The 22,342-nt window shown below is 42.2% G+C and overlaps 1 protein-coding gene across 2 annotated transcripts in view; it reads right to left on the reverse strand.

Annotated features, from left to right (window-relative positions):
* Window positions 1-3,878: 3,878 nt before the first annotated feature.
* The window catches only part of fnbp1a (formin binding protein 1a), a 33,414-nt gene continuing 14,950 nt past the window's right edge, over window positions 3,879-22,342 (reverse strand). For both annotated transcript variants that reach the window (XM_063488874.1, XM_063488867.1), the window contains 5 exons: window positions 11,699-11,831; window positions 9,053-9,198; window positions 8,809-8,945; window positions 8,102-8,260; window positions 3,879-4,846 (listed from right to left, as the gene is read on the reverse strand). In XM_063488874.1, the coding sequence (XP_063344944.1) occupies window positions 4,818-4,846; window positions 8,102-8,260; window positions 8,809-8,945; window positions 9,053-9,198; window positions 11,699-11,831 (604 nt within the window). In that variant the 3' untranslated portion in view covers window positions 3,879-4,817. The remainder of the gene's footprint in view (window positions 4,847-8,101; window positions 8,261-8,808; window positions 8,946-9,052; window positions 9,199-11,698; window positions 11,832-22,342) is intronic.

Below are 22,342 nucleotides of genomic sequence, written 5' to 3' on the forward strand. Positions count from 1 at the left end.
CCCAGCTGTAAAACTCAGAAACCAGTCTTGTTATCATCTATCGTCCACCTGGGCCTTACACAGAGTTTCTCTCTGATTTCTCAGACTTTTTATCTGATTTAGTGCTCAGCTCAGATAAAATAATTATTGTGGGTGATTTTAACATCCATGTAGATGCTAAAAATGACAGCCTCAACATTGCATTTAATCTGTTATTAGACTCAATTGGCTTCTCTCAAAATGTAAAAGAACCCACCCACCACTTTAATCACACTCTAGATCTTGTTTTAACATATGGCATAGAAACTGAACATTTAACAGTGTTTCCTGAAAACCCTCTGCTGTCTGATCATTTCCTGATAACATTTACATTTACAATAATTGATTACACAGCAGTGGAGAGTAGACTTTATCACAATAGATGTCTTTCTGAAAGTGCTGTAACTAAGTTTAAGAATATAATCCACCCACTGTTATCATCTTCAATGCCCTGTACCAACACAGAGCAGAGCAGCTACCTGAACGCTACTCCAACAGAGGTCGATCATCTTGTTAATAATTTTACCTCCTCACTACGTACGACTCTGGATACTGTAGCTCCTGTGAAAACTAAGGCCTCAAATCAGAAGTCCCTGACTCCGTGGTATAATTCTCAAACACGTAGCCTAAAGCAGATAACTCGTAAGCTGGAGAGGAAATGGCGTGTCACAAATTTAGAGGATCATCATTTAGCCTGGAGAAATAGTTTGTTGCTTTATAAGAAAGCCCTCCGCAAAGCCAGAACATCTTACTATTCATCACTGATTGAAGAAAATAAGAACAACCCCAGGTTTCTCTTCAGCACTGTAGCCAGGCTGACAAACAGTCAGAGCTCTGTTGAGCCATGACTTCATAAACTTCTTCATAAATAAAATTTTAATCATTAGAGAAAAAATTAGCAATAATCATCCCACAGATGTAATATTATCTACAGCTACTTTTAGTACCATTGATGTTAAGTTAGACTCTTTTTCTCCAATTGATCTTTCTGAGTTAACTTCAATAATTACTTCCTCCAAACCATCAACGTTTCTTTTAGACCCCATTCCTACAAAACTGCTCAAAGAAGTCCTGCCATTAATTAATGCTTCAATCTTAAATATGATCAACCTATCTCTAATAATCAGCTATGTACCACAGGCCTTCAAGCTGGCTGTAGTTAAACCTTTACTTAAAAAGCATCTCTAGACCCAGCTGTCTTAGCTAATTATAGGCCAATCTCCAACCTTCCTTTCATATCAAACATCCTTGAAAGAGTAGTTGTCAAACAGCTAACAGATCATCTGCAGAGGAATGGCTTATTTGAAGAGTTTCAGTCAGGTTTCAGAGCTCATCACAGCACAGAAACAGCTTTAGTGAAGGTTACAAATGATCTTCTTATGGCCTCTGACAGTGGACTCATCTCTGTGCTTGTCCTGCTAGACCTCAGTGCAGCATTCCATACTGTCGACCATAATATCCTATTAGAGCGATTAGAGCACGCTGTAGGTATTACAGGTACTGCACTGCAGTGGTTTGTATCATATCTATCTAATAGACTCCAATTTGTGCATGTAAATGGAGAGTCCTCTTCACACACTGAGGTCAATTATGGTGTTCCACAGGGTTCAGTGCTAGGACCAATTCTGTTTACATTATACATGCTTCCCTTAGGCAGCATCATTAGAAGACATAGCATACATTTACACTGCTATGCTGATGACACCCAGCTCTATCTGTCCATGAAGCCAGATAACACACACCAATGAGTTAAACTGCAGGAATGTCTTAAAGACATAAAGACCTGGATGGCCTCTAACTTTCTGCTTCTAACTTTCGGCCCTGAAAATCTTAGAAATATGGTATCTAACCAGATTCTTACTCTGGATGGCATTACCTTGGCCTCCAGTAACACTGTGAGGAACCTTGGAGTCATTTTGGACCAGGACATGTCCTTCAACGCACATATTAAACAAATATGTAAGACTGCTTTCTTCCATTTGTGCAACATCTCTAAAGTTAGAAATATCCTGTCTCAGAGTGACGCTGAAAAACTAGTTCATGCATTTATTACTTCCAGGCTGGACTACTGTAATTCACTATTATCAGGAAGTCCTAAAAACTCCCTGAAAAGCCTTCAGTTAATCCAAAATGCTGCAGCAAGAGTCCTGACAGGGACTAGAAAGAGAGAGCAGATTTCTCCTGTATTGGCTTCCCTTCATTGGCTTCCTGTTAAATCCAGAATTCAAAATCCTGCTCCTCACATACAAGGTCTTAAATAATCAGGCCCCATCTTATCTTAATGACCTTGTAGTACCATATCACCCTATTAGAGCACTTGGCTCTCACACTGCAGGCTTACTTGTTGTTCCTAGAGTATTTAAAAGTAGAATGGGAGGCAGAGCCTTCAGTTTTCAGGCCCCTCTTCTGTGGAACCAGCTTCCAGTTTGGATTCAGGAGACAGACACTATCTCTACTTTTAAGATTAGGCTTCAAACTTTCCTTTTTGCTAAAGCATATAGTTAGGGCTGGACCAGGTGACCCTGAATCCTCCCTTGGTTATGCTGCAATAGACGTAGGCTGCCGGGGATTCCCATGATGCATTGAGTTTTTCCTTTCCAGTCACCTTTCTCACTCACTATGTGTTAATAGACCTCTCTGCACTGAATCATATCTGTTATTAATCTCTGTCTCTCTTCCACAGCATGTCTTTATCCTGTCTTCCTTCTCTCACCCCAACCAATCACAGCAGACGGCCCCGCCCCTCCCTGATCCTGGTTCTGCCGGAGGTTTCTTCCTGTTAAAAGGGAGTTTTTCCTTCCCACTGTCGCCAAAGTGCTTGCTCATAGGGGGTCATATTATTGTTGGGCTTTTCTCTGTATCTACTGTACAATATAAAGTGCCTTAAGGCGACTTTTGTTGTGATTTGGCGCTATATAAATAAAATTGAATTGAATTGAATCAAGTTTTAGCTTTATTTTGAAACCAGTATAGTTTATACAGAGTTTGTAATTGCAGAGAAATACTCCATCCGTTTTGGTCAAGTCATTTTTGAGCAGGAAGCTCAGAAAACCCTTTGGTGCTCAACAGGTTAAGAGATGATTCCTTTGAAACTGATCAGTCTCGTTAGTGGTTTGAATGGGAAGGCTCTGCCTGAAATGGAACAGCATACATTTATCCATCCTTTTGCCACTGACTGTCTATATTTTAAAGCACGGACATGCAATATTGCAAACACAACATGTTTTCACATAAGTTAGATCCAACTTCAGTTCAAAGCAGATTATTACAGTTTCAATGATTTAGGCTGACAATCCCAGCGCTCCTGTCTGGCTCTCTGAAGGTCCTGACAGCAGCAATCCCACCACAGTTTCTCCAAACTTCCACACTACTCACTGTTTTACTTTGTTAGGTCACGGTCTCCTGTTTAAGGTCAGGTCTTTCCCTGATTACACTCACACATAATTACTGTCCTTTTACATTTCCTGAAGGAAACATTGGATTATAATCTCCTCCTGCACTTTGTATTTGGCTTTAAGGAATCTTCTATAGAACATCTAAAGTCTGTGTCTTTACCTGAGGAACATCGACAGGTTCCAGAGGAAGAAGTGCTGTTAATCAGCTGATTAAAGTACCTGCTGATGTCATTAGATGTAAATCTTTTTCCTGTTTCGATCTGTTGGGTGGTCCTGTCACTTACGACTGAGCATACTACAGACGAGCTTTTTCCTCTTTTTCCTCTTCTGTCTGATTTAAAAACTTTGCAGGAGAGTCTCAGTGTCCAGGTCAGAGTTTACAGGGATCAGAGGTCACACACCTCAGAAGCTGACAAGTGTGAGCAGTCTGAATGAAGACAAGTGGCACACTGATTCTGAGTGTACTTTATTTTGAAAGTTTAACATACGGGAAATTGAAAAGAGCATGATCAGCAGACTCACGTCTCAATAAAAAAAGAAAAACTAAAACAATAAATAACTGATCAGTATTTCACTATAAAATAAAAAAAAGGTTCACATTTTACACAGTCAATAACATCATCATCATCAATTGGCGGGCTAATAGGAGGGGCTGGGTTGTTACTGTCTGGGGTGGGGCTAATATTAGCAGGGAGATAGGGGGCAGGGCTACTCCTGCAGCTACAATTTGTATTTACATGCAGTCGACTTGTCTGTTTAAATGTCACTTTAGAGACCACGCCCACAGTGATTTCACAATAACCGTGGTGACCACAACATAGTCGATCATTCAGCTAATCAATAAAGTCTTCACATGAAGAGTTTAAAGAACAAAGTTCAAATATCAGAAATACATCTTCATCTTTTCCACAAACACAAGTCAGCGTTCAGTTATACATCAGAAATGTTTGGAACGGTGAATCATTTCTGACTACAATCATCTCCTCTGATTTATTAACTGATTGGTTTCTCCTTGATCTCTGATTTGTTTGTGATTGGGTTCTAATTGGTCTCTGACTGGGTTTTCATTGATGTGACTGGTTTCACATGGATCTCAGATGGTTTCTAATTGATCTGACTGGGTTGCATTGGCTCTCCAAATGGTTCTGGATCTGACTGGCTACTCATGGATCTGTGATCCGATTTCCCATTGATCTCTGATTGGTTTCTCATGGATCTTTGATTAGGTTCTGAGGTTTTTGTCTCTCAAAAAAAGAGAAGAAGAAGAAGAAAGCAGTCTTCCAGCTGACTGGTTAGTTGAGATCCTGAAAAACAACACTGTTCAATGAAAAATTGTTACCAGACCTCCTCTGAGCTCTTACATCACTTCCTGTGGAGAGACGTCTTCACTGGTCGAGTAACGCGCTAGACTAGCCGACTATTCTGCACAAAGCCTATAAGACAGACAGAGAGGGAGAGTGGAGAGAGAGAGACAGGTGGACAGGCAGGCAGATACGTTAGAACAGACAGAGTGAGACAGACTGCTGCTGAGAACGTCAGCTAACCCTAACACCACCATTTTATAGCAATAGTAATTAAAGCTGCAAGCAGCGATGGGAGGGCCCTCGCACCCCGCCCCGCCGAGCCATGCTGAAAACCTCCTATACCCACCAGGTGAAAACAGAGAATCCGACATAACCATATGTCACACTGTATATAGCATGCGTGGGAAACACAGACTAAACTTTCACCCAGATTGGATGATGGTTCTATCCTACTGCGTATTTCCTGTTCCCAGTAGGCGGCACTCTAAATATAGCTGACAAATAGCATATCACTGTGTTCAAGCCTGGACTATCATCATGCCTGTGAAGGTTGGGAGAGACTGGAAAACGTATCCTGGAGTTACAGCAGCGTTGTGCTTCGTGGCGAATGATAAAAACCCGGTGTGCCGCCATGACTGCAGCATTTCACAACAACTAAAAAGCTTCACAGTTTAACATCACCAGATCTTTTGATTCCACTCACCAAAGATCCTGTTGATCTGATCAGGGCCCTAGAAGGAGTTTGTTAAAGTACGAGGCCTGAAAATGGCAGACTTCCTGTTGGATTTAGAGTTGTATATACTGATGTTGCACATGAGGCTGCCAAATTTCAGACTCATACATTAAACATAGTGCAGAGACTGTGTGTTTGAAATTTTGCAGGGAGCGCTGTGGAGCCATTTTCCAACAAGTGTTTAGAGCTACAGACCTGGAAAGCGGACTCACATGGACGTGTGTGCCAAATATCATGAGTGTTCGAGCTTTCCAAGGCCCTCAAAAGCTGCTTCCTGTTTCATAGTGAATGGCGATGGCACCAGGTCGCTCGGCTCAATGAAACTCACAATTTTCACAGTGAAACATCTTGGGGGTCTGATGTTTATTCTCACCGCTTTTGAGGCAGATGGGCTCAACCTGGGACAAGCAGTGCGTCAAAGTATAAAACATAACATTGGGCTGTAACTAATATCCACAGTGGGAATGTACATCAGCTCAGGGCAGAACTCTTAGCATGCCTGTGAATGATGTCTGTAAGTGATAGCAAGTCTGTGCTTCATGGCGAAACACAAAAATTCACCATGCCGCCAGGGTCACGCCCACTGACGAAAGCTCACAGTTTTCAATGTATCCCAAGATCAACTCCTTAACCCAAAGTGCAGAACATGCAGTTTCCTGTTCCCTGTAGATGGCACTGTGACCAGTTTCAAATATGGCAGCTGAAATATGTTCATTTCAACAAATGAAATTGGCCCAGGTCTGTAGTTTAGACTGACCGAATATGAAGGTGAACCGATAAAATCCCCAGGAGGAGTTGGCAAAAGTACCAGGAAATTGCCAAAATGGCATCTTCAATTCAAAGTTCCTGTTGGGTTTGGGTTTAATGGGCCCGCAGACTTCTTCGATCATCTCAACATGTTACACGTGTGTACCAAATTTCATTCATGCAGCTCAAACCATGTGCTGGTAGTACTATCACAGGTGAGCCATTCCCGACTCTCTGTATGTCAAACCAATGAAACGTGAACATTTTCGCCAGACCTGACGAACGTGCAGAATTTCATTTGTTCTTGAGCAAAGACGTGAAATAATAATAAAGGGAGCAGACACTCGGGCCCTGACAGGAGGTGAACTGAAGATCCTCTGCTGTTTTTATTCATCTGAAAATAATCATGTTGATTTAAAAAACAGATTACAGTTTGAACTAAGCTTTTATTTTTCAGATCATTGATCAAGTGAGAAAATAATCAGCACATAAACCAATAAAGGTGAAGTCTGGCAAGTTTATCAACGATAACATGAACATAAAACGCGAAACATAAAAAACGACAAACAGAACGCACTGAATTAATTATGTAAACTTCAGCTGATTTCTGGTTTAAGGCATCATCTCAATTCATTAATTACTGTTTCAGTCCAACCCTGGATATCAATATAGTAGACGTATAGCACGATAACATCCTCGCCAGCGCTAACGGGCTAACAGTCCTCTCTGATTGGACGGGGAAACCACCGTTTCTCATATCACAAAGATCTGTTTACTCGTTAACAGAGAAGCTGCTGGATTCGAACAGAAAAAGGCAAAACATCTCATCCCCTTTTACATGAGGTAACTATGACAACTGTGCCGCCGTTTGAGCGCAGTCTTCTCAAAGCCACAACAACCCCACAGTCCTCTCTGGAAAAGCTGCAGTCTCATGATCGCTTTCAATCTGGCTGAATGAGAAAACGACAGTTCGGCCTCCAGCTGCGTCCACACTCGACGCAATTCGCTCGTTGTGAATTACAGACACTTCGGGGCCCCGGGTGACTCCCAAAAGGACTTAGTATCAATCAGTCGTATTCTTCACTCACACTGGTAGTCACTTTATTTCCTCACTGGGAGGTAGGAAAAGTTTATCTCGGGTTTAACTCAAGATTCCAGTCGCTTATTTTGCCTGTAGTCGCTTGAAGTCGTGGAACATCATTTGCTTTCTGCAGCCTCTGTTTGCCTCGCCACTGCAATCGCTTCTAGTGTGGACGTAGTCTAAGCTAAAGGTGTCGTTAAGAGATCCGCTTTCAGATTATTTGTCACGGCAGTAATAACGTAATATAGACAAACTTTAATAATTCATTCTCACTGACATGCCTCCCTGAGTATCCTCAGGAAATCAACTATTGCAGCAGCTGCCAAGGCTATGCTAAAAGCTAAGGCCTGAGGTTATGGTATGCTAGCAGCTAACTTAGCAGACAGTTGCAGACTTTAATCCTTAAACATGTCATCGTCTGGAATATTAAAACCGAAGTAACCAAACATTTGAAAAAGTCAACGTAAAAACTGAAATCTACAAATGACACTAATCCAGATTACTGATTCTTTTGTTTTTCTCAGTTTCAGACGTTACTGTTCAGACTAAATATCTTTCCAAGTTAGTATTAAATTAGCATTACACAAAGAAAACTGATCATCATCGGTGTCTGATGTGAGCCTGAGAGACACACCTGCCCTGGAGTTGTACAGGTGTGTCACACAGCTCAAGTTTGGCACACAGACAGGCAAAGCACAGCAAGGCAGGCTGCTGTTACCGTAGGAACTAGCACGGTGACATTCATGAGTCAAAGGTCTGAGGTCATGTGACCCGACCTGGTGTCAGGTGAGGTAATTTAAAGGTCATATGTAGGTCATGGCACCTTTGGCGCTGCTGTCCAGGAAGACTTTGATGTAAGAGGTTGGCACATATCCCTCCTCCTCAAGGTTCCTGCGCACTCGGGTCCAGCCGTCACCCTTGTCTTCTTCCACCACAGAAAGTAGCTCCCCCTCCAGCATCGACAGAGTGCCCTCATTCTGACCTGAGGATGATCAACAACATGCTGAGACCACAGAGAAACAGAAGTGTTTCACCTGGACCACACCAGAGTGACTCGCCAACCTCACAGCCAATCAGAATCGATCATTGCTTGAAAATTAGATCTGCAAAATACACTTTGACTCTAACGTGGAAATCTGAGTCTATCTGAGGAGATTCATCTGTCGACGAAGCTTGTTACAGGGAGATAAATGAACTTTTCTGGAGTTTTGGCGCTGGGTTATTGGATTTCGGTGATTTATATGAAAACATGTTGTTAACTATGTATTAATTGCGTTGCATGTATAACTTGTGTATATCTGGCTGAGGACGAAGCACGGGCTTTATCCTCAGCCCATTTACCTGCCTGCAGGTGTTTCTGCTGCTCAGTGTTTGTTGCTTCTCTCTCAGCCTGCTTCAGCTGCAACTTTCTTTGTTCTAAGAGGTTTCTAACATCCCAAAGGACTGATTGGGTTTATAGTTTGTGACATTTGTGAGATTTTACATGTCATTGTAAAGTGGAACGGCTGATGTTTAAATGCTGCAGAGTACCTTGAAATGGGTACAGAGACTTGCAGGTTCCAATACTCGGCAATGGTTCTTCATCGTCGAAGTCATCATCAAACTCTGAACTACGAGACTTAAAGTGAAGCTCAGCACTGTGATCCTCAGTGTAACTGCCATCGGGACTGAGGAGCGTCAGGCGGAGACACAGAGAGGTGAGGAGAGAGACAGGTATGAAAAAAGGAAATCCCAGTAATGACGTCATTAATGGTCAATCATCGTCAGAAACTACCTCTCTCTGCTGGCTGGGCTGCGGTTGTCCAGCTGTTTGAGGCTGGTGCTGCCTGGTGTTGTTGCCTGGGAATTTAACCCACAGCCTCCGCTCTGTCTCCTGGTGCTGTGATCAGACAGCCTGCTGTCGGCCTCTGACAGCCACACCTGTGCGCACACACAGAAACACAATTTACAAAATGCACACGCCATTACTGAAGTGCATTGTGGTGTTTTGCACTCAAGCCACTTTGTAACAGCTTCATTACTTTCCCCACAGTAATCAGGTGGGGCTTCCACAGTTTTGTTGTATATGTACAAGGACAATTAAGGTCTGTTCTACAGAGCAAACAGACACATTGACACACACTGTGACAGGAAGTTGATCAAACTCAGCCCAGGGTGTGTGTTCAGTACAGAATGGATACACTTTTCTTTCTTCATTTGTTTTTTCATTTCAAATGAATGAAAGCTCTCCGCCACAGCAATATTTTGATACTCAAGAGTTCAGTTTTGGTTGTTTTCACAGTGATCGACACTATCTGGGAGACTGTCAGTGTGGAAAAAGGAAATCTCTTCAGCAGATGGAAACCCGACCAAGTCAGAAGGAGGAAAATCATCTTGAGGAAGGAAGAATCCAGCAAACTGTTATGGAAATATAATGAACAAAGCCTACAGACAACAATGAGCTAACACCCTCTAATAAACACGAGCATGGTTGGGAGAGAGATGCCATGGCGTCCATGCTGACGGCAGTCTCTCTGAGGATCCCAGCACAGCCCTGGTTTACATACAGGCAGAACAAAAGCACTCCACACTGCTTACACCCCTCGACCCTCTCCTCTTATAGGGTCACATAAAGACTGCTCTCAACCAGTCATGGGTTTGAAAAAAGAAGGTGACTGGAGTCTGTTGTGGTCAGTGCAATCCTCTACACCGTTGCAAGCTGGGGGAGCAGGCTGAGGGCCGCAGATGCCAACAGACTCAATAAACTGATTTGTAAGGCCAGTAATGTTTGTGGGGATGGAGCTGGACTCCCTTAAGGTGGTGTCAGAGAGGCGGATGTTGTCCAAAATAAAGACAATGTTGGATAATACCTCCCACCCACTCCATGACATGCTGGTCAGTCACAGGAGCACGCTCAGTGAGAGACTGAGAGTACCGAAAAGCACCACTGAACGACACAGGAAATCATTCCTGCCTGTGGCCTTCTCCCTGTACAACTCATCCATCCAACACACTGTATATAGCTACACCGTTTTCGCACACACTCCTCTTCTTCTTCTCATTCAGCTATTTATCAATATGTGATTTATATGTGTATATATATATATATATATATATATATATATATATATACACATATGCATGTATATACATTGTATATATTGTGTCTATTTCTTACTTAGTGTAGTGTCTGTCTTTATTGCTGTTAAACTGGAGCACTGTAACCAAAATAATTTCCCCTAGGAATCAATAAAGTTTTCTGATTCTAATTCTGATTCTTTAAGTTTGTGAAGATCATCCAGGTGGTTTCTTCATCTTCTTCCTCACAGGTCATCCCCCTTTGACTTGCTTCTTCTTCAAATATTGATCATCATATGATGTGAAATAAAGCACTGACGTCACAAGGACCAACCTACAGGACTAAGCCTGGAGCAAGTGGAACAATGTTTTGGATTCACTGTTGACGGCCTGTTTTATTCTTTTTTCAAACCATCAGTCTTCTCTTCCCAAACTCAGTAACATTCCCAAAGAGTGTCCCATCATCACTGATTTGATAAAGGCCCAGCTGGAATGTTTTAGAGCTTCCTTTACAAATCTGTGTTCCTTTGCTTTCCCTCTTGCGGGAATGTTGAAGGAATGTCTTTTTCCTGGTGGGATAGAGGCCTGATCAGGACCCTGCCCTTTAAGACTTCATCAGTGTTGCTGTAACTGAGCTATAGTAATGTTGGCATGATAATCAGGAGAGTTTGGATCACCGGTGCGACTCCCCTTGTTGGACGTGAGGGCCTGTGTGGCGGGGCGTGGTCTCATCCTGGGGGCTGGCACGGGTGCTGGAGCAGCCTGGACGTCAGCCACTCCCACGCGGTCGAGGGTTGTGGGTGTGGGTGGTGGCGGTGGCCAGGACCCAAACTGAGCTGCCAGCCTCTCAGTTGTCTGCATGTGGCACCAGCTCCCTCCATGTGGCCGCCATTTGGGCCAGCTCCTCCCCTGGCTGGCCCGGTACCGCGTCTGCCATGCCCCCATCCCAGGTTTTAGCACCACTGTGAAATATCCACAGTTTCACGCTTTTCAGCATCTTCAGTACTACTGGCTGAAGCTTTCCCGTCACACACACTAACAACAACAGACCGACAGGACCCAGTTCAGACTTTAAGCCGACGAGGGGTGATTGCTCAAGTGCATCCCCCTCCCTCACTGCTGCCCGTCACAGCCTGATTTTGGAAAGAGGTATTTTGCACTGGAGAAGGCCCCTGAAACCCACATCCTGATTTGCTCTGCTTCAGGTTGTGTTACTTTTGTAATGCTTATCGCTGTTTCTGAGCCTTTTAACTAGCACATCCTCCTCTGGCTTAGTGAGCTTCCTATCGATAGGTTCTTCACCCACTAATCCAATTTCTAAATCATAAAATAATGTGTGTATGTGCTATGTGTTTACAGAGACCTGGTTCCTCCTCAGCTCCTCCTCCAGCCTGTGCAGGTTCTGCTTCACTTCATCCAGTCGAGGCTCCAAACTGCTGGCATCGCCCATCTGAGGACTTCGTTCATAAACCTCCCTCATCTTCAGCAAAGCGTCCCTGAAATGACACAGAACCATTAACACACCTGCACACACACGCACAGAGTCCCCCACCAGGACCAACACCTGTCTCACTAATAAGACAGCACTTTGGATCAGCTCCAGACCCGGTTCTTCCTCTGAGCTAGCTCCACCTCTGGCGCCACTAAAAACATGAAACTCTGCTGAGGTTCGCTGATCCAGGGAACAGGTTCAGCTGAAACTGTGATATCAACCTCCAAAGAGAGAGTTAACTTACCGTCAGTTACCGTTGTAACAGACTCTGTGAACTTGACCTGCTCACTGAATCGGATCCACCAAATCATAGGCTGCCATGAACCAGATCCGAGTCCAGTTAAAGATTGGGACAGATACAAAGCATAACAGGATCATGGATTCACATGGGATCGGGCTGGATCCAGTTCAGCTCTGGTCATTTCCAGGTAATCCTGTCCGGCTCAGTTCTGTTTCTGGTCACAGCGGATTATTTCGATCTGTGTTCCTGATTTAAATGTCTGACGCTGAAGCAGCTTAGAATGTGAGCACTAGAAAAGTTTGCTTTACAAAACCTGCGCTGGCAAACGGTAGAGGGGCTGTAATCAACTTCAGATCACATTAATGATTAATTGCACTACTGAGCAATTAATCATTAATGTGGCATTAATAAGGCAGTGGAGCTATGGCGAAGGCTGAATGATAGCTGAGCGTTCCAGAAACTAAGTGAAGCAAGGTTACACGCAGCAACACTTTGAGACGTGTACAGTTATCAACAGTGTCTAATCCAGACAGTCTGTGCAAACCTCACGGTGACAACCTGAGCAGCTAAATTAGGTCAGCTGCTGAGGTGACCTCCATACTAACTGACCGGCTGCTGAGGGGATGAAATTTGAAAAAAAAAAGACAAAGAAAAACACCACACACACACACACACACATCCATTAAAAACCTCTCTGATTGGCCGTGGTCCAGATATTCCTGTAGTCCTTCGTGTGCACGTTTGAAAGTGCAGGCGAATAGAGAGAGGTGAGTAGCTTGAATAAAGTGATATCGATTCATTAAATCCTGAATGGATTTTTAAATATAAATGTATTTTGCCAGAATCTCAGGTTAAAGCTCACAAACACCAAACAGCTAAAACAGTAAATGAGAGCAGGAACACGAATTCTGCACAAAGACACAGAGCGTGGACCCGCCGACGCATCAGAATCAGTGAGATGTCGGCTTTCACACCCCACGGCACGTACACGGGCACGCCATCGGGGCTGAAAGCCAACAGCTCGCTGGTTCTGATGCTTCGAGTCCGCGCTTTGTGTTTAGGTCTGTTTTTGTACCGCCGTGTACAGTGCTGTGGGCCGCTGTTTTTCTTTTCAAAAATGACCTTGGACAGCAAAGCCTCATTTCTGCTGTTCAATACTGAAGGAATGTAAACTTTTTAAAATTATGCAAAATTTCAAAACACTGAGCTGTGTCTGTACACTGTAAAATATAACTTGTTTCAACTTAAAAATATGATGTAAAGGGCTGCCTTAAAATTTTAAGTTAAGTGAAGAAATAGAGTTTGTTCTTGTAACACAACCAAATGTTATATTGTATAATGTTATATATATATAATATATAATGTTATATTGATGAATTGTCTAAACTTTTGTCTTAGTTTAGTTGACTGAGATTTGTTAGTCAATTCAACTGCTTTAATAGTGATTTTTACTTGGGAAAACCCTTTCAGCTAAATTAAAATAATCTATTGTTTAAACTCTTGTTCTAGTTCAGTTGACTTGGGTTTTTTAGTTAATTCAAATACTTTAGTAGTTCTTTTAACTTAGGAATCTATTTTAGCTTAACTAACATAATCTGTTAGCTAAGTTGACTCAAATTTATTAATTAACTGAGCTCCTTAAGGTAGCTGAGTGAACTCGTAAATCAGTTTCATTTTAATTATCAGAGTTGATTGACTGGATGTAAAGAAAAATGTGTATTGAACATCTCAAGTATTTTTTCCATCATCCATTTCTGCAAAACTACCTGTTAGGTTTATCTTAGATCTCAGGTTTAAATATCTACATTCCTTTAAATTATTTTTCTGTTGTTTACAGAAAAAAATAAAACCCCACAAATTCCATTAAAGTGTATCTGATCATTTCATGCAGAAAGTTTGTTTTAAGAACATGACAAGACAATTACTCATGAGCACCCAACATTCAACATTTATTGTGCCAGCTTAGTCATCTGAGAAACAGAAAAATCAGTGACGTAGCTCATCAGGCTCACAATCCATCAAAACTCAAAGGCTGCTCCCTGTGAAACAATAAATTTGAACTTGGTCTTGAGCCCAGTTTGGGTGAAGACAGATTGGGTGATTAAGTTTGATTAAATTCTGACCAATACTCTAGGAGCAGTAGCGATTCTTGTGAATTGTGGACAGTTGGTCAACAGAATCCTCACCATGGCATGAGCTTATCAGACTTTCAACAGGATGAGATAAAAACTGTTAAAATTAACAACATAAAGTCTGAATTAATGTAATGTATCAACGGGACACTTGCTATTTTAGAAAAATTATTCTTTACATTTGCAAAATTTTTAAACTTCATTGTGCTCAGTCACACCTGTTAGCATAAAACATGAAATATTAAAATAGTACAAAACCTTTGATAAGTGACAGTAAAGATCAGTTTATAACAACTAAGACATCAAACTTGTATTTGTCTTTGTTTACAATTGCAACAAATTCCACAGAACCAATATCTCTGAAAATGAGTGCATGCTTCTGAAACATTTGATAATATGGATATTTCAGAAACATCAGTTTGAGTCTGCTCAATTGCAAAACAAAGGAAAAACTACTGACTTGCATGAGATAAGCATCTGCAGAGTCCAGCATTATATTGTTGTTCACATAAGTTTCTTAAACCATGAACAAATGAGTAATTGTCTAATCTGGAATGTAAAGTGTAGTCATTTAGTGACATACAAAAGTGAGAATGAGAACTTGCAAGAATAAAAAAACAAACAGTAAAATAAAAACTGTCCTTAACACTAAGGCAATTGTATGCTGTGAGCATACAACTGCAGTTCTGCATGACTTTCTGCAAGAGTCTGTTTCTTAGACCATGCACTAGTGAGATGCACTGCCTTCCACCAATGTTCATTAGGATGTTCTGAATGACTTCAAAGATGTCCTTAAGTTCCTTTGGATAGTCTATGTTGAGGGCAAAAAGAAGGCCCATCAGCATGGAAATGGCACTCGAGACATCCCTCAGATTAGACAGGATTACTGCCGCCTCAAGGACAACCAACACATCGATGATGTCTTCTTCTTTCACCATCACAATGCCAACTTTCATCCTCTTAGAAAACGTGTCTTCAATACCTGTCGGCTATAAAAGGGTTCAAAGACAAAAAAAAATACACAATTACAATTACACAATATCCCTTTTGCTTAACAATTCATGTCTTTCCAAAGAAGAGCCATACTGATGCCTTGGATGATGGTGATTGGCTTTGGGTAACACTTATTAGTTGTTAAAGTTTTTTCAGAATGAGATATGCACCCCCATGTTACAAATCCATTTCTTGCTTTAAACAAAGACCATGTTCATAAATAACCGAGCATGTCTTCAATTGCAGAATGCGAACAAAAATGTAAATTTTAATTTACTTATTCGAAATATTGGCTGTGCTCTGAGCCAAATGTGACTGAGAATACACGAAATGTGCAAACTGGAGCTAAACTACAGGATCAGAATGTGGCTCCGTAGACAATGCTTCTTTAATCAGTAAGAGTTTATTTTCTCCCCTTATATTAACAGCATGAAAAAAGAGCATATAGACATGGCTGGACAGGTTGCATAACTGGCACTGAATATCAGCATCCACCTTTACCCAGCTGTCCAATGACTCTGGGCCGGTGACCTTTAATTGCTTACCCAGTCTTTTCCAGGGTCCAGGACATTTCACCAAAGTATTGCCCCCCACAGCTGTAGCAGCCACTGCAACCTCTTAAATATCCTAAAATCTCTGCCATTACAATATACAATGTGAGAAATCAAACACAAAGCAGAACAGTACAGCAGCAAAATGTCAAAGACCCTGGTGAAGACATGAATAAACACAAGAAACTAAAAATATCAATGCTAGTTTGCCAGTTAGTTTCTCTGAAACCCAGACCAAATCCAATGTCACAGATCTCGTAATAACATTACTCACACTCCCATAACACATACATATAGGATCTTGGGGGTGGGCACGCTACACGGATCCAAATTACCATCAGGGTGTACACCTCCCCCCTGGCGTCGTTGCCCACCTCTCAATTTTAAATACACGTAGACATTGAGGGCTATCAGGAGGGGCTATGCGCTTACCTGCTGCTCTCTGGCAGGTAGCTCCATGCCCTCCTGGGTTTTAAATGCACCTTAGAACACACATACATCAACACTACATATGAGCGGGCGGAGGGAGGTTTGGAGTCTTCTCACACCCCCGGTCTCTGCGGCCTGCTGGAGCGGGGGGGCTAGGAGGAGGAGTTGGCCGTCCGACTGGGATTTGGAATGTGGGGCCTCCCTGCTGCTGCGGAGTCGGGGCAGTCTGCTTCTCCCCACCGCAGGGAAAAGGGTAACACCACCTGGGTCTGGGTGCATTTTCCCCCTCCAGGGGCAAGGGTACCTAGACCCGGTTCTTAGAGTACGCTTGGGGAGTGTGATTGTGTGTACAGTGTCTCTTTATGTCTGTCTCCACATTGGTTGAGTGTGGAGTATTTGCTTATGAGAGCATGAGGGTGGGAATGGATGTTTGTATCTGTGTGTGCCTGTATGTCTGTGTCTATATGTCAGGTTGGGTATCAGACGCCACCTCTCTGGGGACATCTCAGGCCCTCCAAGGTTTGGAGGCCTATCTCCCCCCACCACTTCCCCTGCCGGTGGCGGACGCCCTCAGACATCGGTGCGTTGGTGGTTCTTTGTGTCCGGGGGTGGGCGTCCGGGTACACACCAGCTCACTCCTTGGTGGCTGCTTATCGGGGCCTGGAGCCTGGGGCTCGCTCGGGCCCCTTCGGGGGTGGGGTGCCCTCGGCCTCTCGGCCTGGGGCTCGGTCACTCAGGCGCAGCTGGCTGCCGGCGGAGCTCACGGGCACGTCACTGCAACCCCCCCTGGCTCCTGCTCCGCGGCTGCTGAGTGACCCCTCATCTGGGACTCTCCTCAGCTCTTTCTGGGACAGTGGCGCGGCTGCCCCTCTGTTGGTCTTCCTTGGTCTCTTGTGTTCTGGGGGCCTCTGGATGTCTGGAGTTTGATCTCCTCCATACCTGCTTCATGCCCTGGAGGACGGGGCTGTGGCCTCCCCCCACACCCTCTAGCAGATCATTACATGAAGGAACCTTTTAAAAACAAGCGCGCTCATGCTCACAGGTGAACACACGGGTGATCACACACACAAACTACACCCTTTTTGGCTCCTACCTCAAAGCACACTGTGCGCTGTCGATCTCACGTGCTGCACAATAATGTTTAATATTTAGTATTTACTGTCATATTCCCATAGATCATTGTGATGTTGTTTATTCTATTACTCTCGTTTTCTTCTGCTTGTTTTCTTTTTTCTTTCTCAACAGGTGATCCAGGTGATCGATATATGTAGTTTTTGTCTGCTTATTCTGTTGGTTTTTGTTTTTTGCCCTGTTTCCCCGTCCCTCTTCTCAGCTGTTTTTCTTTCCCTCTTTCTTTCTCCCCTTTCTTTCCCGCAGGAAAAAAAAAAAAGCTGAAAGTCTGCACTTCAATCACATCTTGATTGTCTCATTTAAAATTCACTGTGGTGCTGTAATTATTAAATTTACTAAAAGAAACAATGCTAACCTTCACAGTCTTGAAAGTGTGTGAGGGATCTTCCTTGAGAAATTGAGGTCCTCTGTCCTCTTCCTTTGTGTAGAGCTCTGGTCAAAGAAGTCAAAAAGAAAACAAAAAAAACGTTTTAAACAGTGCTTATGAAGCAGCTCCAAATTCACAGCTTTTTGCTACATAATTCCATCAATACATGATTATCATTGGAGATTTTGAATCAGGCTTATCAAGACATTCAAGTAGAATATGAAATCCAACCTACCACCAATATACACAGATTCTGTCAAAGTTAACACACTAACACCTCTCCATATTGGTCAAGCCCAGCAAATAGGGACCTTTCAGGTCAACAGATGTAAGATGGGCAAATTCTGCTTCAACCTGAGCAATGGAAGATGAGGGGTGGGGAGTAGGGCTGAGACGAAAATACGAAAATACGTCGACGTCAATGCGTCGTCACTTTCAAAACAGACATGGCAGCAGCGAGTAGCGGCAACAGGAGTGAGGCAGCCGCATTGGACTTAAATCACTCCACCCGAAAACGCAGTTCTACAGTATGGACATATTTTAACAGAAAAGGAAGTGATTCAGTCGTTTGCCGGCTTTGTAAGGTGGAAATGGCCTATCATAAAAGCACGACGTCTATGCACCAGCACGTCAAACGACGGCATCCAGGAGCAGCTTCTGAAAAGGACAAACCACCATAAGTTTTCAACTTTTTTACTAACGCTGGTTTTTACCCTTTAATTCATCCAGACACCCCCCCACGTAGACGTACACTCACTCATAGACACAGAGATAAACACCCAACCTCCGTAAATGCAAAACTCATTTAAGCTGCTTAGCAGTAACATATAGCAGCTGCTGTTTAGTTGGTTTTTATTTGTGGCCCATGCTGGCAAAATGAGTCGGAATGCGCACAGACTGATTATGAGAATCGGCGAAAGACGAAAATGTGAGACAGCGAATTGGCCACAGGAAAAATGTTAACAAGGATAATGCACCACCTGCTAAACGTAGGCGTCGTGGACACTATTACAACATTGTTAAAGTGCTTGCAAAAGCAAAAGGACAACGAACTCTTGATTTGTCAAGTTTAATGTCTTTCATCCTATTTGAACGCTGTTTTTATACGTAATGCTTCTCCAGCTTGATCTTATAGGTCAAAGTTATGCCATCTAATGACCAGAGAGCAGTGCACCAGTAAAGGTGCCATCAGCTATGGCTGTTTAAACGTTATTTTTTGTAAATATTCTTCCATAAGAGCTAGAGCAATAGAAAGGTGCAACTTAAGCGTCCTCATTGAGACTCATTTTGTCTGCGGTTGGGGGGGCACATTTCTATTTTTGTCTGCTTGCTGCTTTGTCCTGTACTACTTTGATTTGCTTTTTTGTAATGTAATAACACGATGGCTGCATATCAGAGAATGTTCAACATTGGTGATTATCATTAATCTCTTACTGTTATGCTATGAAGGCACATGGCATAACAGTAAGGCACATACATGGTTTATATTTACATATATAACAACCAGATCCTTATCAAATTATTTTGATATTATGCTTTCCATATAATTATTTTGTAATTATTCAAATTCATCTGTGTGCTGTGTGTGATTTATGATTTCAGGAACAAACAGAAGTACACCATGCACCCCCCAGGAGGCGGCTGTACTTACCGAGAGCGTCTTATCTATGATTTTAAAAGACATGAGACCACTTGCTGTGGCTGAGGGTGAGGAATTCAAAGAAATGCTGACCACTTTCCAACCAGGTTACACTCTGCCGTCTAGGCGTCATTTTACAAACATGATGGAGAGAAAGTAAGAAACTTCAGTGGAGAAACTAAGGAATGAACTAAAAAAGGCCACATCCAAAATCTCCCTTACCACTGATGCTTGGACAAGTCTGGTCACAGAGTCCTACTTAGGGGTAACTTGTCATTTCATTAATGACAATTGGGATCTTCTCTCCTTCAATTTAGCAACACTGCCAGTTGAAGAGCGCCACACTGCAGAAAACCTTGCCTCCTGGGTGGAGAAGGTGGCAGAAAAATTCCACATTTCCTTGCATAATGTCCTTGCCATTGTGCATGATAATGCAAGTAACATAGTTGCAGCTCTCCACATCCTGAAAGAGAAGTTTGGAGTGGAGTTTTGGAGTGGTGTCCTTTCGGTGTGCCGGGCATACAGCTGCACGGTGCTTTGTAAGGCACATCAGGAAAAGTGAGCCAGCTAGCACCAACTTAAGCAGAAGCAAAAACAGATGGGTACAGCTGAGCATAAACTAATCCAGGATGTCGCTGTCAGATGGAACAGTTCATACTACATGATTGAACGTCTGTTGGAACAGAGATGGCCAGTGGTTGCGACGCTTTCAGATCCAGAATTCACACAGCGTGGGAAACAGTACCTAAATCTGAAAAGTGATCAGTGGATTCTTCTGGAGGTGCTCAAGCCTTATGAGCAAGCCACTGATGTTCTTAGTGGACAGTCTTATGTCACAGTCTCTGTTCTTCCCCCCCTGCTGAAAGGTCTCCTGAAATCCACCCATAACAAATCATTTGAATCTGCTGCAGTGAACTCTTTCCAGAACTGTGCAGAAGAGGAAATCTTGTATAGGTGGCAGCCAGAAGTATCTGCATTTCAAGCAGATGGAAAAAATGTGTCACTCATTGCTGCTGCCCTCGATCCACGTTTTTGTAAACTGAAATTCCTTTCTCCAGAAGGTGCTCTGAAACTGCAAGTAAGAGTACAGAGGGAGGCACTTGATCTCAAAAGGGAGCAGAGATCACAGTTACAGCAGGAACATGTGGGACAGGAAGCCTCAGCGAGTCCCCCGACGAAGAAGAGGTCTGTGTTGGACACTTTGTTGGGTATTCTGAGGAAGAAGATCGTAATGAAAACACTGACCAGGGTGGGGATGGAGAAAATGAGGCGGTGAGGAAAGAAGCACTGTTGTATTTTGGGGAAGCCCCTATTCCAAGGGATAATGACCCCCTTACATGGTGGAAGAATAATGCAACAAGATTCCCCACACTGGCTACTTTAGCCAAATCATATCTGGCTGTACCTGCCACATCAACACCATCTGAAAGGCTTTTTTCAGTTGCTGGAAACATTGTCACCAAAAAAAGGGCAAGCCTGACTGCTGAGCATGTAGAAATGCTAACATTCCTCCACTCCAATGCATAACTACTTCATGTGATGAACGTGATTGAACACACACACAGAAATAGGAGAGAAGGCAGCAAAATGGATATTTTGTTAATGAAGAGCACTTTTTTTGCAGAGAGCAAAGTGAATGTTACGTTTTATTTGTTCAAAGATGCCATTGCTGCTGTTTATATTTTATTAATTTTTTGCTATGATTTCCTTTATTCATATTTGTTTTGCACAACATTTATTTTTTTTAAAAACAGAAGATTGTACTACAATTTCATTGTGGATTTTGTTTTTATTATATCTCCAATGCATAACTTGCAAAATTTGCAATTATTTATTATTATAAGGTGTTCAAATGAAGAAATTTGTGTTTTTCATTGAGATACATAAATTAGTAAATGTGAAATTGCTATACAAGTCAAATAATGGGGAAATAATCGATAATCAAATCAAATCGAAATCGAATCGGATTGAAAAATGAATCGTTAGATTAATCGATGCATCGAAAAATTAATCGCTAGATTCATCGACTAGGAAAATAATCGTTTTGCCCAGCCCTAGTGGGGAGTACAGGCAGAATTTTTTAAAAATGCTTTGAGACTCAAATTTAAGCAAACCGTCATCTGAGGCCCATTAGAGAAAACGCAAACACACAAAAGCAAACAAACAAAAAGATGCACTTTACCTGCCGTTCAGTGAACAATAAGCTCTGTCTTGAAATCTTTTAAAGTAGAATGAGTGTGAAAACAACTCTTATGTGATGTAAAACTTTAATAAATGTGGGATGTAAAAGAGCACTGATTAAAAGTAACAATTTCCTTATTCCTCAGATGTTTACCTTGATGAGCAATATACTGCCTCAAAGTGACACAACAGGCTTTTTACATTAAAGCCAGCAAGTCCATTACATACTCCTTCTGTGACCCCATGATCTCTTAAATTAACCTGTAAGGCTTTTTTAGATCTGAAATACTGTGCACATTCTGTGTATGTGCAGGGAAGTGGACAGCAATTTCCACAAAAAAAGTGCAAAGTTTGCAAGTCCACCTCATTTAAATGACAAAAAGAGATGTGATCATCTAGACCTGTGAAAATAAAGTACCCTGACACTACAATCTTTATATCATTTGTTTTACAGAGCTATTAAATTACAATATAATGTGTGGTGTTTCCAGTATGAAAAAAAACACAAAAGGTAACTTACCATTTGACTCCATTGACAAGAATAAATGTCCAGCATCAAGTTTGGCTTCACAGATCTAAAATAAGTAAAATAAAAATCTATGTTATAATTGTATTGTTGTTGCCATTTATGCGTGTTTGCTAATTTTCTGACATATAAACAATGTTAGTTTTGTTACAATACATTGAATGCAGTTTAATTAAAAGGTAAATTATGCAAACAAACAAAAAAAAAATCAGAAACAACCCAAGGGACTTCTGCAGTATATCATGCCATAAATCAGTGTCTCTGATGCCAATTATTTTATCACTACAGCTCTTTTAGTATGGAAACTCACACAATTTGGTCAAAC

This window comes from Pelmatolapia mariae, linkage group LG2, assembly GCF_036321145.2.
Source record: "Pelmatolapia mariae isolate MD_Pm_ZW linkage group LG2, Pm_UMD_F_2, whole genome shotgun sequence".
Lineage (NCBI taxonomy): Eukaryota > Metazoa > Chordata > Actinopteri > Cichliformes > Cichlidae > Pelmatolapia > Pelmatolapia mariae.